At 38.5% G+C, this 15,992-nt stretch overlaps 1 protein-coding gene across 1 annotated transcript; it reads left to right on the forward strand.

Annotated features, from left to right (window-relative positions):
- The first annotated feature begins 1,379 nt into the window (after positions 1-1,379).
- Positions 1,380-13,801, forward strand: mnmip1 (manchette microtubule inner protein 1). The gene is made up of 17 exons (XM_085291453.1): positions 1,380-1,589; positions 2,197-2,354; positions 2,466-2,523; positions 3,502-3,608; positions 4,544-4,634; positions 4,715-4,776; positions 4,858-4,897; positions 5,307-5,401; positions 5,731-5,832; positions 6,166-6,217; positions 8,270-8,323; positions 8,414-8,531; positions 9,330-9,495; positions 10,838-10,906; positions 11,026-11,222; positions 12,790-12,853; positions 12,999-13,801. The coding sequence occupies exons 1-17, from the start codon at positions 1,586-1,588 to the stop codon at positions 13,029-13,031; spliced, it is 1,470 nt and encodes a 489-aa protein (XP_085147579.1). The 5' UTR covers positions 1,380-1,585; the 3' UTR covers positions 13,032-13,801.
- Positions 13,802-15,992: the final 2,191 nt, after the last annotated feature.

Genomic DNA, 15,992 nt, shown 5'->3' on the forward strand with positions numbered 1-15,992 from the left:
TACAGTCTTTTAGGTTATCTTTATTTACCTCTGTGTATGGAAATGATGGTGCTCCCAGGGTCCACACACCATGGGGCTCTTAAACATACTTAGGCTGGCTCATGATTCAATAAGAAGTACCTATGTCGGTGTGGCCTAAAAATATTATGTTTGTGTGCTATGAGTGAACCACACTTTGCACTTTACTTTCATAATATTGGTAAGAGTGTATCAGGGTGGAGCCGATTTGGTTACAACCCATGGTTTTGGTTTTTTTTTTGACTAAAGGCCAAAATCACCTGCTTCAATCAAAGCAATCAAATCCCTGTAAGTCACTGGGAGTTGAATAAACAACCCAGCCTAAAGCTACAGTGTGCCTGTGCACATCCCATTCAACCAAACACCTATCAACCAATCACTGTATCAGAGCAGGTTGAAGTCAAAAGTGACTGGATTCACCAAGTAAAAATTGTCAGTTTGTACTAATTGATTCATTTTTCACCACTACAGTGAAATAAAAAATATTAAGGCACTAAATATAAAGTAAGGATGTTTTAAATACTCTGGATATTTGTCATTCAATGATTAGGTTAATACAACATTCTTTACAAACAAAGCCTAACTCCATCTGCCCAGTTTCTTTCTATTGCTCATGGTGTTTTTGTATTATTTGGTTGCATATTGGAGCTCTTTGTCACACTGCTAAATAGTGACCGATCAGATACCTCCCAGGCTTGGCTAGAGTGGGATATTCGTCCAAAACGTTCCCTAAACATTTGGATAGTGTGCATCTCATACTCCCTATTGTAACTGGTCTAAGTGAAATCTTAAAAGTTGGAAATAATGATAACTTGACTTGTTTGGCAACATTCAAAATGGAAACTAAGGAAGTAATGGAGCTCATCTTGTCTGTTGACTAAAGCCAGTGACCTATTAACTGAGTTAAAGGAAAAGATAAGGGTCATTGTTAATGCAACTAACTTACATTATATAAAAAGCAATCACAGTATATTTTGGCTGTAACCCTTGTTTGCTGTAAATCTCCTGCCACTTAACATTATGGGGTAAAAACGTTATTATTACTACAAAATTATTACTACAAACACATTTACTGTTATGGTTTAGTTGAGTTGGTTCAACTTCTGGGAAAGCCTGAGATTATTGGGTGGGGCAGTACAAATGACAGTACAGCTGACTGGAAGTAAAATGCACTTGTGTGGCTCATAAAGTCTAACTTACATAGGCAAATGTTTTGCTTGCTGCACATTAATTATGCTGTCATTCTCATAAGTCTCACTTATCAGAGTTACTCTTTCACTAGAAACCTGTCTTACCTGTTCTTCTGCCTTATTTTCTCTCTCCTCCTTCTCTCTCTCTTGACTGACCCACTCCTACTTTTTGCTGTTGATTTAGCATGACTAGCCGCAGGAAAAGTTGCTCAATGTTAATGTTTGACAAGTAGGAAGAAGGTCCTTCGTTGCCATATCGAGCAGCGTTGCACACACAGCCACACTCTTTCAGTTCTCCTTCTACTCAAAGAGTTTGTTTGCTGCTTCGTAGAGGGATTACATATTCAAATCAAAGGGAGATCGAATGAAGGACAACTATGGGTGAGTCAGCATTATCAGTTTTTTCTTAATAAACCAACGTCATGTCTGAGTATTTTGACTAACAGTTGCCTTTTTGCTGGGAATTCGTGGCAGTGGTAAAGAAAAGCTGCAAAGTGCTGACAAAAGTTAATGGATTTGTATCTGCTTGAAATGCTCCTCCAAGAATTTATGTATTGTACCTGACATGTACAGGCATGCAAAAATACGAAACCTTACTCTACAGATACTAGAGTGTGTACGTTCTAGCTCTTGCACAGACTGTATCTACGAGATTTGTGTTTGCTAAACAATTAGAGAAAACCTGTTTTTACATACATCCAAGATAACAATGCCACACTTTCAGTTCTTTTAAGAATCTCTAAAGTTCTCTTTATATTCAGGAAAATAGTGACAACACGAATAGTTGTTTCACTTCTCTGTGATAAATGAAAACTAAGCATTTTAACTGTAATAATCCACATTCAAGCTCATATTTGTTTCTAGCCTCCACTGCTTAGGGGTTTGTCTTGGTTTTTTAAGATATCAGGACACATCACTTGTGAGACAAGTTACACCAGCCTTTGTGCAAAGAATCTAATTATCTGCCCCATTTACGGATGCGCTGTAGAGGTGCTGGTGCTAATCGACTTTGAGAGCAACTCCGACGACGAGCTCACAGTGAAGGAGGGGGATGTGGTCAAAAATGTCACCAAGGCCAGTGAGGAAGGATGGCTGCATGGGGAGCTGAGAGGGAAGAAAGGCATCTTTCCTGCCAACTTTGTCCAGGTCTGCCAAGGCTTTACTGTCCACAGTACTGTACTATTTGCTATGGATATATTTGTGTTCATCTACATTGCGTGCAACATGTTTAAAATATGACTTACTTGGTTTTAACAGGAGGTCCCAGTCTATTTGAGAGGAGAGAGCAAGATGGAACCACGAAGCATTAGAACAAGTAAAATGCAGAGTTTGAATTATCAGCACTTTCTGTTCTTTAGCGTCATAACCTTAAAAAGCAGGACAGGAGTGGCAGACGCTTTAATCAGAAAGCATTTAAAGCAGTTTTTAAAGATGATTTAAAATTGAAACCCAACGCAATTATGAAATGACTTTGCTTTCCAAAAAAGGAAAAAGAAAAATGATAGAAAACTAATGAATAAATGCAATATTCACTTCAATATTAATTCAGCTGTACAGCATCAACAGTTGCCTCAAGGTGCTTTATATTGCAAGGCAGATCGTACAATAATACATACAGACAAAAAACCCAACAACCATATGACCCTCTATGAGCAAGCACTTTGTCAACAGTGGGAAGGAAAAACTCCCCTTTAACAGGAAGAAACTTCCGGCAGAACCAGGCAGATGGCGGCAGATGGCCGCCCCTCCCTGAGAGGGGCGGCCATCTGCCGCGACCAGTTGGGTTAGAGAAGGATGCACATTACAATTAAAATATGAGCAACTGCTTTGTTGTAAAATAAAAGGAATTTCTAAAACACTGCGATCACTAACTTAGAATAGTCCAATTGTGTGCAAAAGATCCAAATTAACCACGCTGGTAATGCAGCGTCATTTAAAACTACTCTAAGTAAAGTTCCTGCTAAAAAAAAAGACTCTTGGTACAAAACGAGCCATCACAGCAATACAGTAAAAATACTTATTACAATAATATTCAAAACAGGTTGCTCTTGACATTTACCACATCCTTGCAATGCAAAGTATATCTAATTCAGAGAAAAAAAATTGGACTTTGTGGGAACAGACATGCTCAGAACGTGAATAATTGCTCCAAGCTATGCAATCTTAGCACTTTCCTGTTGAAACTTGATAACAATGCTTTCTAGCCCAAAGACACTGTTAAAGAGCTCCATTTTTTTTTCATTAGAAGAACGTTATGAACTTTACTTTGTCTGACAATTCTTTCTTTTTTTAGCAAAGAAGAAACCGACAAGAAAATGTGAGGTACTGTTTCCCTACAGTCCCGTGAATGAAGACGAAATGGAGCTGGTTGCTGGCGAGACTATAGAGATCGTCAGGGAGGTACAGTTCTTATCACCCTTATGGTTTTCACACTTATATCTGGCCTCTAAATACCAAACTGTGAGTCAAATGTTAGCAGTAGATTATGGGCTTAAAATAACTAGGTTGTGGCTGGTGAAAAGAAATCTCTGCGATGACATGATAGTGAATACCTGATAGCAGCTGCTGAGAAGTGAGGCATTTTCCTGTCACTTCCTGAAGCTGCCCTGTAGTCAGAACCCTGCACTATAGCGATGATATGTAAATCAGGGTGTTGTCGATGTGTTTGCTCAGCCTGAACTTCTTTGGGTAAATAAACAAAGATTTGAATATGGCTTTATTTGATCGATTTCTTTTTATTTATAATTAAACTCATAGTTCACAGCAAGCATACGTTTTCTGAAATCCCATGTGAACTGATCAGACTAGTCCTGGCAGTTCTGAGGATCATTCGTCAGACACCTTAAACAGGCCGATCAAGTGTCTGGAATGCACTACAAGATGATATTTCATGTAAACCTAAGGTGGTAGTGCAGCTATTTACTTGTAATTTTACATATTTTTAGCTTAAGCGATGTTGAGTAGTAGTCAAGTCATCTTTATTTAAATAGCACATTTAAAAGACATCAAGTGTCAGCCAAAGTGCTGAACAGACAGATAATATAATCAAATAAAAATGAATTAAAACAGATAAGATGGTTGTGGGTCTGATGGCTGACTGTATCCACAATTTACAAGAAATCTAAGAGTATTGTACCGATTTCAGTAAAATAATATTAATTTTTCTGGGTTATGGCTGTTAGCAAGTCTCCTTGACTTCTCAGTAGATTTTAATTTTCTCATTAATTTGTTTAATAGCACCAACCAATGACAATAGAGATTGTAGAACTTGTTTTTCTGTACAATATATAATAACCTGTGAATTTTGATGGCTCATGACCTACTTTGCATGACAGATTGAAGATGGATGGTGGATGGGGGTGAAAAATGGCAAACTAGGAGCATTTCCATCAAACTTTGTCAAAGAAATTTTCATTTCTCCCAAAGGTTGGTGGCAAAGTCAATTAACAGAGTTTTTTATAGTTTCATTTTTCATATATAACTTTTAACATTTTTCATCTGAACAGATGTAAAATACAATGAGGGCAAGGCAAGACCAAAACTCACTGACGCTGTGTTCAATAAGGAGGTTTGTAACAGTGGAAAAACTTTTCTTAAATATGTATGAGCTGTGTTCCTTTTACTTAATGCTGTCTTTGTTCCCATTCAGATAACTCAGAGGGCAAGTGTAAGGAACAAAGCAAAAAAATGTAAGTTCAGAGTTTTATACATTTACATCACATGCTAGCTTTCTCACATGAGACACTGGTTCTATTTCTGAACAGCATTTTAAAAGCTGCTAGACTAGTATACAACGTCAGTAGGACAAGTGGTAAATTCTTGTACTTTTACCTTTATGGGTGGGGTCAAACCAAAATACTTAACAGCAATATTCCTTGATTTACTACTTCACAAAGACATCAAAGTGAGCGATCTTCCAGGGTTAAAGGTTTATAACTTACCTCAAGTATTACAGTCTTTTGTAATCTTTGCTGTTCTTTGATTTAGTGTTGTTTCAGGGTGGATAGAATTAGTCATCACTAGTGAAACCTCCTCACACGTACGACGGTTTCTGCAAAGTTAATAATCATGTTATCTCTTAACACCGTATCTCCTCAGCTATAGAGTGTTGCAAAGTCATGTTTGACTACAAGGCCAAAACAGAGGATGAGCTGGAGCTGAAAAAAGGAGATGTTGTTAAGATACTGAACAAGGTTTGAGCACACTTCTTTATTTTTTTATCAGCTGTTCTATGCTGTCACACTTATGACTAATAAATTCCTGGATAATTTGCTTTCTTAAAATGTACCATATGGTTCTTCCAGAGAAACCAGTTGTGTCACTTTCAAGACTGACTAGGCTTAAGGACAGAAATGTGGCACTCCAGACATGCTAAGGAAAAAATATTCGAGATAGCTACTTCGTGTTGACACGTCGTGATCTGCTTGACTTTTTGATGACCTTAGGTTCAGAGATTTCAGATCCCTAAGGACAGAAGCTTGTTTTAACCTCTCTCAAATGACTCTTTAATCACCATCTAAAGGAAACAGCAGATGAAGGCTGGTGGGAGGGAGAGCTAAACGGCCGGTGCGGCTTCTTTCCTGATAACTTTGTCATGGTGATTTCACCGATAAACAGCTTGCAAGTGAGTGGACAAAAACACAATCTCAAACATAACCCTGTTGGACTGGAGTTTAACTGCACTGCAATGAAACCATGGGCATGCTTCGGAGTAATTGATGCTATGCATACTTTTTTGTCATTTTAAAATGTCCTTTAAAAATAAAATACATTATGTCTATTTTAGCATGTCTGCAACCAGTATTCAGTGACTCAGTACTGTCTTTAAATACCGTCTGCTTTGGAGTTACTCACTGAAATTTCCCATTTGTGGAAACAGTGTGTAGAATATGGGGCAGAGTACAAGGCACATGGAGTACCAGAAAACTTACTTTTTCATTTCTTTTTCCTCCTGTAGACGGGGACCATAAGCCAACCACCTGCACGTAACAACTCCAAGAAACTCTCAGGTAAGAGAACAGCATGAATGTTTCCCTGATCAAATAAAGAAGCACAGTGGTTGAAGCTCTTTGAAAGTATGATGTGGAGCTTGACATTTAGAGGTTCACGACCAAGTCGGAATTTCTGACTGCAGCAGTGTTTTGCTTGGCAGTGTGCTGACTGTTTGGCCTGTGATGGGTTTGGCAGGTCAACATTTACACAGTTACATAATAATTCAATAAAATATAAAAGTTTTTTTTTTTTTTTTAATTATTATCTATGAGAAAATAAAGACGTAGCGGGAAAAAAATACCCTGAAGTCAGAGGAACTATTTGAACATTTCTTGAGATTACATGCATTCCACATAGCGATTTATCAGACGCCCTAGTAACATTTACAGTAGATATGAAACGTTTTCATCTTGTGACCATGTAAAGGAGGTTAAACAGATTTAAACACTCTGCCCTGTAGCACACAGCATAAACTCTCTAACCCACAAATGGGGCCACGCAGGGAAAACTCATCACAAAGAAATGCAAAAGAGCGGCAAATTCTGGCAACCTGGATCCTGATTTTTTTTTTTTTTTTTTTTGGGGGGGGGGGGTGATTTTTCCTTAGAAGATAACGTTAGCGATCAATCACAGCAGTTATTGACTTTTTAACTTTTTTAGTTTAGTCTGAAATCTAATATTTTCTGAAGAGACTGCCCAGTAATGCACCCTTTGAATTTCGAAGAGGTAGAAATTTAATCTATGAATCACACAGCAGGATGTGGTTCGTGGAAATTGTTTTGTAGCATCAAAAGTGTCTGCCCAGACAGCTTTTTAAAAGGATTCAAAATATGCACCCTCACTGAAACTTAAATAGGCAGGTGAAAATAAGGCCAAAGGAAGTGGCACCAGTACTATGAGAATTACAGTGCAGCCTCGTACCAAATTGTACTCATCATTTCCACACAGTATCACTTGAAAGATTTTCACAGGAAGTCTCAGACCGTAGTAAGATGGGGGATGGTTAAACTGGTCATGTGACATAGTTTAGGAGTCTTGGAGGAAACAAGGGGGTGGGGGACAGATGAGAGCTCTGTCACAGATTTCCACTACCAGCAACAAGCAGCACTTGAGCTTCTTCTGCTCTGTGGATGGTTTATTTACGAGGGGAATGTTGCACAATGCGTTGCATAACACTCAAGGTAGGCTTCCTGTGTTTTCATCCGATCCGTTATAGATGTCTGAGTTTGATGTTAAGACTAAAGCAACATTTTTTTTGTCCTATTTCTTGAGGTCTTTGCATTGGAGCAGTTTTACTTCTTAGATTGCATTCATTCAGCAGGCCTGTAACCACACAGCTCATCTTATCTGTTTGAGAGTAATCACTTCACTTGCATGACAAACAGAGATCTGTCACATAACTTTAATGATTTAACCTCTCTCCAAGGTAAGTCCTCTTACGGGCTGTATTTGTTTCATATGAGATGACCCAGAGTGCCAGTTAAGACCTGGGAACTGTAACTGCATCGCTACTAAATCTAGCTGTTACCTGATTTGCTCTAATTACGTGCATATCTTTTCCATAACACGCCACTCGTAAACCTTACGTTTGAACACCATTAGCATTTTTCTACACCATAATGCTTTTTGGACAGTCTTATAGTTCTTTGCAAAACAGTCATGCACTTTTTATCACGAACTGAGGGCTGAATAATCAGAATCAAAATCAGGAGAAGCCACACTTGCAAATACAGTATTATTTAAACAATGGCATGTTTGCTCAGCATGCATGCCCTGCACAGCACAGCGACAGCATGCTCATTCACTCATTCTGCTACAGAGAAAAACATCTGGGAAATGCTCTGCTGATCAAGAGAACTTTCAGCGAAACTGCAAATGTCTGATAAGACCTTTTTTTCCTGACAAAAGCACAATGTAGGACATCACTGCTTTTGTCTGTGCTGCCATTGTTATGGCCATACTAAATAAAGTGCCTTGAGCATTTTAAATGAGGACTTGTTATATTTGTGTGACAAATGCAACTAGTGATCAGCGGTAAAATTTAATTTAATGGGGTTTTTTTTTTGCAGTAAAGACAGAGGAATCAGCAATGGAGAAAGTCGGTCCAACAACAACAAAGACGAGTAGGTAGAGATGGTAGATGCTTTTATTTTTGTACTAATTCATCTTAAAAAAATCCTGCTGTGGACTAATGTGATGATTTTGTTTTGCAGATGATAAACCAGAGCCTAAAGACCTAAGAAGCAATCCTCCAACCAAAGTTAAACTTCCACCCATCATCAAACCGAGCCCACCTCCAGTCAAAGACAAGCCGAACAAGGTTTTACCAAAGTGAGTTTTACAGAAGCGTCTGTGATGTTCTTTCTCACTACTTGTAACTCCATGTGAAACCACTTTCTGGAGACCTGACCAGAATAGTTATTCATATGCAGCCTTTCTAAAGCAAATAGGCCCTCAGAAAATGTCAGGAACACTTTCTCCTCTCTGGTCTGGCACCAACAGTGGAGCATTTAGATGTTAAAGGTTTTTGGTTGCAACCACCAGTTGCTATGGTTTCCTTAAAGAAGAATGCCAGGATGCCTGACATTTAGTGGCTCAGTGGAAATTGTGGGATGAGTCAGATCAGGCCGAAACAGACGAGAGCAGCCCATTTCCTGTTTCCTGAGCAATCGCTCACAAACAGCCTTACACACACAAAATTGAGAAAACAAAAACAGGCCCGTCTTGAGAAGAAGAACACGCTTTTGAAAAGCGTTTCCGTGCAAATTTGCCTTTTTCAGCTTTTTTAAGACTCCTCCTTCATGTTTATCTAAGCTTATCCCACAAGGCTTTTACAGCCAGGCTGATTTTTCAACAAACACATCAGTTATAACCAGCATTTAAAATGTTATAAAACTTAAGTAGTAACTCTGAATACAGAGAATATTATAGTGATTTTTCAAGACTTCATTTGCCATGCTCTGCACCTGCACTAGCACCAGCGCCCATTCTATTCAGGAAACCAGAAACCACATACAAACTCTCCAACCCTCTGCGTCAGTATTTCTTCACATCAATAGATTTCTTTTTTTATTTGTCTGTAATTTTAAAAAAAGTGTTCATTCGAAGGTATATTGTTGTTTTCTGTAGAACCAATGGTGATGCGGCTACTGTTCCACCGAAACAACCGGAGGAGAAGGAGACTGACGAGTTTGATGGATTGGAACTGCCGACTGAAAAGCTGAGCCATCCCACAGCAAACAGAGCCAAACCTCCACAGAGGAGACCACCGTCAGGACTCCCCATAGCAGCACAAGTATGTCCGCATTAGCGACCAATACCGATCGATCTGTGTGGCAGTGTGTATAACACAGATGTGAAGAGCTTCACAAGAAACACTCAAATTATAACCTGCATACCCACATGAATAGGGTTGTCAAAACAAGTCATTCTCAATACTAAAAACGACTGTCAGATAAGATACTCATTTGCAACAGTATTGATGCGGACAGCGTCGTCTTTGCTTCCTTCTGCCGACACACAACTTTTACACAGTACCTGCATGCAGGCGTCCACACAGGCCCTCCCCTTACCAGCAGCTGAAGCAGTTGACATTTACAAGACTACAAGAATAAACACCTGGAGGAATTTTGAGAAGTCAAAAAAGCTTCCATTTTAACAACCCGAACATGGATATTATTGTTGCTCTTGTTCTAATCTTCATTCTTGTTTTGGGGGTTTGAGGGGTTTTTTTGCTCCTGTGGCATCAAAAATAGTATTGGGTATCAAGTATTTTTCTGGGTATTGATACAGTGTTAACCAATATTTCTGCAGATGAATCAAAGGTTTATCAGTTTTCTGTTTAATTTTGTGCAGTCAGTTAAAGCACAGTTGTTTGAAACAGTCCTTAATAGTTTTAGTGATTCTTATAAATATTGTGTCCATGTTGGGATTAGAACCATTTTTAGCAATAATATACCATAAGCCCATACTACTACTACTACTACTAATAATAATAATGTTATTAACTTTGTGCCTCTGCAGTTCACACTTGTGTTGTTGTTATGTTTTGAGACCATCTTCACTCATGAAGCCCTGAACCTTTATAGACAGTACCCCATGGAGGTGTACATGGGAATGCTAACGATATCTGATATCATTTGAGAGTACAATAAACAGTCTTTACTCTGCCACCTCCCTGGTTTAAAGTCCATGCTGTGTCCGGTTGCACTGATTTGTGCAGTTGTGACTTTAGGGCAGCTAACTGTTATTCCATTCATGTATTTTGGTTCATGCTCTGCATATTGAGAGTTTCTGAAAGGGACCATCTCCTAATGTATGCTACACATGGTCCCAATCAGATTCTCCCGACGCTGTCAGAAGACAATTTTACAGAAAAGTGACCAGTTTTTATGGACAGCCCTCTTGCTCACTGACCAAGAACACTTGTAATGACTTCTTGGTCATAACAATTCATCTGGAAAAAATGAAAGAATTAGAAGAAAGAGAAAGCGAGCTTGTACTTGACCGCCCAAAAAACCCACCTAGCTGTTAATCCTGCAAAGCTGAAAAACCAGAAATCCTAAGGCATGCTGTGAAGAATGACTATTAGCAATGATTGACATTTAAACTTGACTGTTCTTCCTTTGTACTGCTAGAGCGCCACGGACCAGACAGATGCAGAACCAAAAAGGTTTGAAACGGAGATACTGGCTGGCTTGCAAAAGGTTTGTAACACTCTGTGTTCTGGGTGAAATATGAATGAAATCACATAAGTTTGAGTTCAAAAAGTTGTTCTATGTAGGAAAATGTGCAGTAATATTTTTGACAATTAAAATCATTTCAGACAACAGAAAATCTTCTGCCCACCCCTCCAAAGCCCGATCTTCGACCCAAGACACCACCTCCAGTTCGACCAGCACCACCCAAAGTTCTCGTAGATAACAAAACTGTGACCTTTAAAGACGAGCCAACTGTGGAAAGTCTGCAGGCTGAGATCAAAGAGCTCAGGATGACTTTGGAGCTGCTTGAGAAACGACAGGAGTGAGTACAACTCACTTGTTTTGTAGCCATGTTTGAAACCTGAGACATGACAGGTTTATGACAGGCCTAAAGTTACTTTACAAAATTAAGACAATTTTGTAAAAAAAGATCTTCATTACATTTCAGCTAACCCTCTTCTAAAATAAAAAAAGAAAGATGCCTTGTAGCACAAACATACACAGGAAGTGAGTAATTCAAACCTAGCAGAGAAATACAAATGAATGTAACTGTGCATGTTCCATCATAGGAAACCCCCCCTCCCTTCCAAACAAAAAAAGCCTGACTCAACAGCTCTTTCGTATCTCTTGATCTGAAACGTTATAGCAGCCTGAGTGATAAACATGTGCCACACTCTGCAGAGCTGTAGACATTTCATTTCCTGATCAGTGATCTTCTTAAGCCTTTTGAACTCACCAACCATCAGTTTGAAACTCAAATTACTGTTGTTCCCTAGTCACTCAGTAGCTGAACGTTTTGCATTATACCAGTAAAACCTTTGACAGTATATGTTAATTACAGGCAAATACACAAATCCTAATGGGATGTGTGTGAAGACTTCTGTAACTGTATCTCAAGCCGTGTTTGTGTAATCAGTTTTCTAAACGTATAAAAAGATTTTCTAAATGCAACTGATATTTGTGAATGTGTATTCAAGATCTGTGTGTGCATAATGCATGCATAGGTCTGTAAATGCCTACACAGTTATTAATAGATGCAGCTAAACATTTTGATCCAGCAGCTTCCTGCTTGGCTGCTATGGTAGACCTACAAAGGCATGTGGCGATCTGTCTGTAAATCTGAGGTGTTGTCTGCTCTGAGCTCAGACTCACAAGCTCAAACATACCACCGACTATAACACCTGGTGATTTCAAGTATGAAACTGCTGAATGGCTGTGGCTGCAGTTGCAAGCTTGACTATAATGAAATCTTAAACTGATTTAGGTTTAACACCTCCGTGTGTTTTCAGAAAGTATAGCGAGTGATAGTTTGTAAAAATATAACAGAAGTCCTTTATTGCTGAGACGTATGTGTGTAAAAACTCGAGTTAGTCATTAACCTGTGCAGTTTGGATCATCAAACAGGCGGGTTTTTTTAGCGAATAAATGTTTTTATTTATTTATTTATTTACCCATTTTAAACAATCCCTGTATGTATTCATTATTTTTGTGGCGTATGGAAGATTGCAATGGGTTTGTGTAGTGTAACCCCAATTTCTCCCAAGGGAGACAAAAAAGAGACTTTCACTTAGACAGCTGCATCTACAAAAACAAACATTTTAAAACATTTGCATATCTGAGTACCAGATTTTGAGGTTTGTGTGTTGTTGTTTTTTTTTTAAATAAATTGCACCCACACCAATACCCTAGCATATCTGCAAAAACCTATATTACCATAATAGTTCAATAAAATTAAACTATTAAAATAAATGTCTTTCCTGTTAGAGCTACAGAAGTAACTTTCTAAATGTATTATTATCTTGACTGGCACTGCACAGTGTTGTTGACCTATTTAGACTTACCAGCATCTCCAACCTCCTCATTTTGTTCTCTTTGTCTCTTTTTATAAGGCGAGACATGCAGGAAGTGAAAGAAGAACTGAGGGATGAAAGAAACAAAAGACTAGCATTGCAGGTCAGTGTCTTGACTTCTGTGAGTGTTATTACTTACTGCCTGCTGCATAATGGGTGAAAAAATAAGCAGCAGTTGTGGTTCCAAGATCACGAGCGCAGTATAATCAGTTGTTTAAAAGGGTTCTTTTTGTTGTTGTTTCTTACAGGAGGAAGTGCAGAGTTTGAGAATGAAGCAATAATCCCAACACAGACTGTGACTAAGCTGCTTGTCTGACACTGTGCCATGCGAGCTCTTGGACTGCAAATTTCAGAAAATGAACATTTTTTTCTGACATTGAGAAAGTAAAAAAAACAACAAAAAAACCCTCCCTAAACAGTATAGCTGGAGTTAATATCAAGCTACTCCTATAATGGAGCAAAAGAACCAGATCCTCCAGAAGACTTTTAAGTAACATGCTGTTTGATATTGGAATGCCAGAAATCTCATACAGGTCCTCAGTTGGGTACGCCTGGAAGCAAATTACTGTTTTACATGTTTTCTTTTTTATTACTTTTATTGTGGATTACAGGTTAGGCTATTTTTAATATCAGAATTTGTAATATATGCAGCTGTACATAGGAGGAAATATTGTTAAGTCTTTTACAAAGAGCTAAAGGATAATTTACATCATCATAATGGGCTTTGTTACCTGAATGTCAAGTGAGATACTACTGTCCAAACTATGCCATGTTAGTGAATTTATGCAATGTAATGTAATGTTGCAAAGATCCACTAGGGGGCCCTCTTTGACTATTTTTTTTTTTTACATAAGGTGTTAAGTTTTTCTGTGATTGCTGGGATTTATGGAAATGCCCTGGCAAAATAACCTCACATTGGAGAAGGAAAAATAGAAGAAAGAAATACATTCTTCATCCAAACAGTAACTGTGTTAACATTTAAGATTTAAGCGAGTGGCTCATGTTAATGGGTAGTGAGAAAAGAAAAGAAATAAAACTGTGATTTAATGCACCAGGAGTTTGTGGTCAGTTTGTGTCGGAGAAACACTGACTCACTCTTAAAACACCAAAAGGTGACTCATCAGTGGATGCGGAACACATGGGAGGAAAATTATTGAGAAATTATTACACCCATCGCAGGAACAGCTTTGGACAATGCAGTCTTCACAACATGCTAATGGTAGTGTCTCTGTGAAGAGCATATATGAACAATACCTGGAGCTATTTAGGAATCAAGCTCTGAAACTCTCGTGGAAACAAAAAAATATTGTTAATCATGCCCATTATTGATGTGTTCCTTTATGGACAAACAGTAAAACAAAGAGTCTGCTGACAGTGCAGAAACCTTTCATAGGATATCTAAAAACAATAATGTCCTCTCTGTGAAGAACTGCATGTGATTTAAATGTTTATAGAAGGTAAGTTCTTCTTACACCAGAGATACACAAATAAAGTGGAATATCTGCACAGATACTTTATTCCTTCGTCTTAGATGGTGAACTCTGTACAGTGTACAGTAACACTGGTGGAATTTAAACTCTGTAGAGAGCACTGAAAATGGAGTAGTGAAAAAGTTATCAGAGCCCAAAGGTCACACACACACACAAAAAAAATTCCCAAGTTAAATTTAGAAATAATGAAAGATGTTGACAAAGAAAGCGAGACAGATGCTGAAACAAATCTGGATTTGTACAGCTTGTACAGATTTGTGATCTAAGCTTAAAAGGAACATTGTATTCTGATTCTCGGCTCAGCTATTTTTTACTTTGGAACCGTGAAGCTTTGCACAATTAAAAAGCACGTCATTTCATAATGCCTGCTCTATAGCCCCTTAGTTGAGCCATCGCCTGAAACAGCAGTAACATTAGCTCCAGTAAGTGTCTTTAAACATCCCGTCCTCCCTAGAAGCCCACTTCCTACTGAGTGTCCAGCTTCCAGAAGCCAAGTAAAGGGCAGGTCAGTGCTTATGAGCACCACCTCCCCCTCTCGAAGACCAAACTGTAAACCTATTATCATATTTTTCCTCATTGTTTAATCGTAAATTAAAGACGTCACCTTTAATGAGGTATCCATACAGATATATTTTCTTATTGTTTAAACTTTGAAGTCAAATAAGTTCAGTTATGGCTTTGGTTACTAGATTTCAATCATGTTGATGTTGACTTAACTTTACCTATGTAAAAAATACACATATATATGTTGGAACTAATTGCCCTAAGCAAAATGAAAATGACACTGTTCACAATATTTAGTCGTGACTCTAGTAAAATATATTTTTTGGACTCTTAAAAGGACTGCACACAATCAAAGCTACTAATTTCTCTAAGCCACTGACCACAGGAGAACCTTTTCCAAGACCTCAACACAGAAGATGCTATCAGAAATCGGAGACCCGAAGGCAAACCTGAGCCCTATCTGGTCCTGCAGCACAAGGACCAGACCGGCTTCAGGGTGCCCAAAAAAAGGAATATTATTGCCTTACAATGATGTGTATTTTAGTGCATACTAACCCTCTCTATGGATTTACAGATGTGTCAAGAATTCATGCTAACATTTATTGTAAATCACCAAACCGCTGAAGGGTGACTTGTGATAATATTCAACACAAACACACCACCAGTGTGGACAATTCATCAATGTTCTGTAAGTCTTTACTGGCAACCAAACATTGTTCCAAGCTATAAACTCACATGGAACAGATTTATTACACTAATACACAGAGTTGATATTGGACATCTAAGCTCTGAAATTCAGAGCAGCTGAGCAGTGGGAGTGATGATAGCACGTCTCTGAAGACCACATTAGAAACAGAGTCTGACTTTAGTCATTATGTGAAGCGTTTGGGGCCATTACCCTGCACGAGACCACAGATGGAATTAGGCTGCCAAGTAAGCACCTTGTGTGCATGAGCCATGCTAATGGCCTCTGTGGTCAGCTCTAAACAAAACACCTTCAACATACAACCTAGTCCAGAGAAACTGGGCAATGAGTGCAGCAGAAGGTTGCAAGTGTCATCGTTGGATTAAATTCAATTTCATTTTCACTAATAACTGGCTAATAACTACATCCAAGTTTACAGCAGTGACCCAGACTTGGAGGGAGCTATGGGAGACCCTCTCCACCACAGGAGGCATCCAAAACTAATTCATCCATTAACACTGCCATTATTTTTCTCTAAATCTGAATCAAAAGCACGAAAAAAA

This window comes from Mchenga conophoros, linkage group LG11 (assembly GCF_057382185.1).
Source record: "Mchenga conophoros isolate Kocher_MC1m ecotype Shallow Benthic linkage group LG11, M_conophoros_male_GT1.1, whole genome shotgun sequence".
NCBI classification, from domain to species: Eukaryota; Metazoa; Chordata; class Actinopteri; order Cichliformes; family Cichlidae; genus Mchenga; species Mchenga conophoros.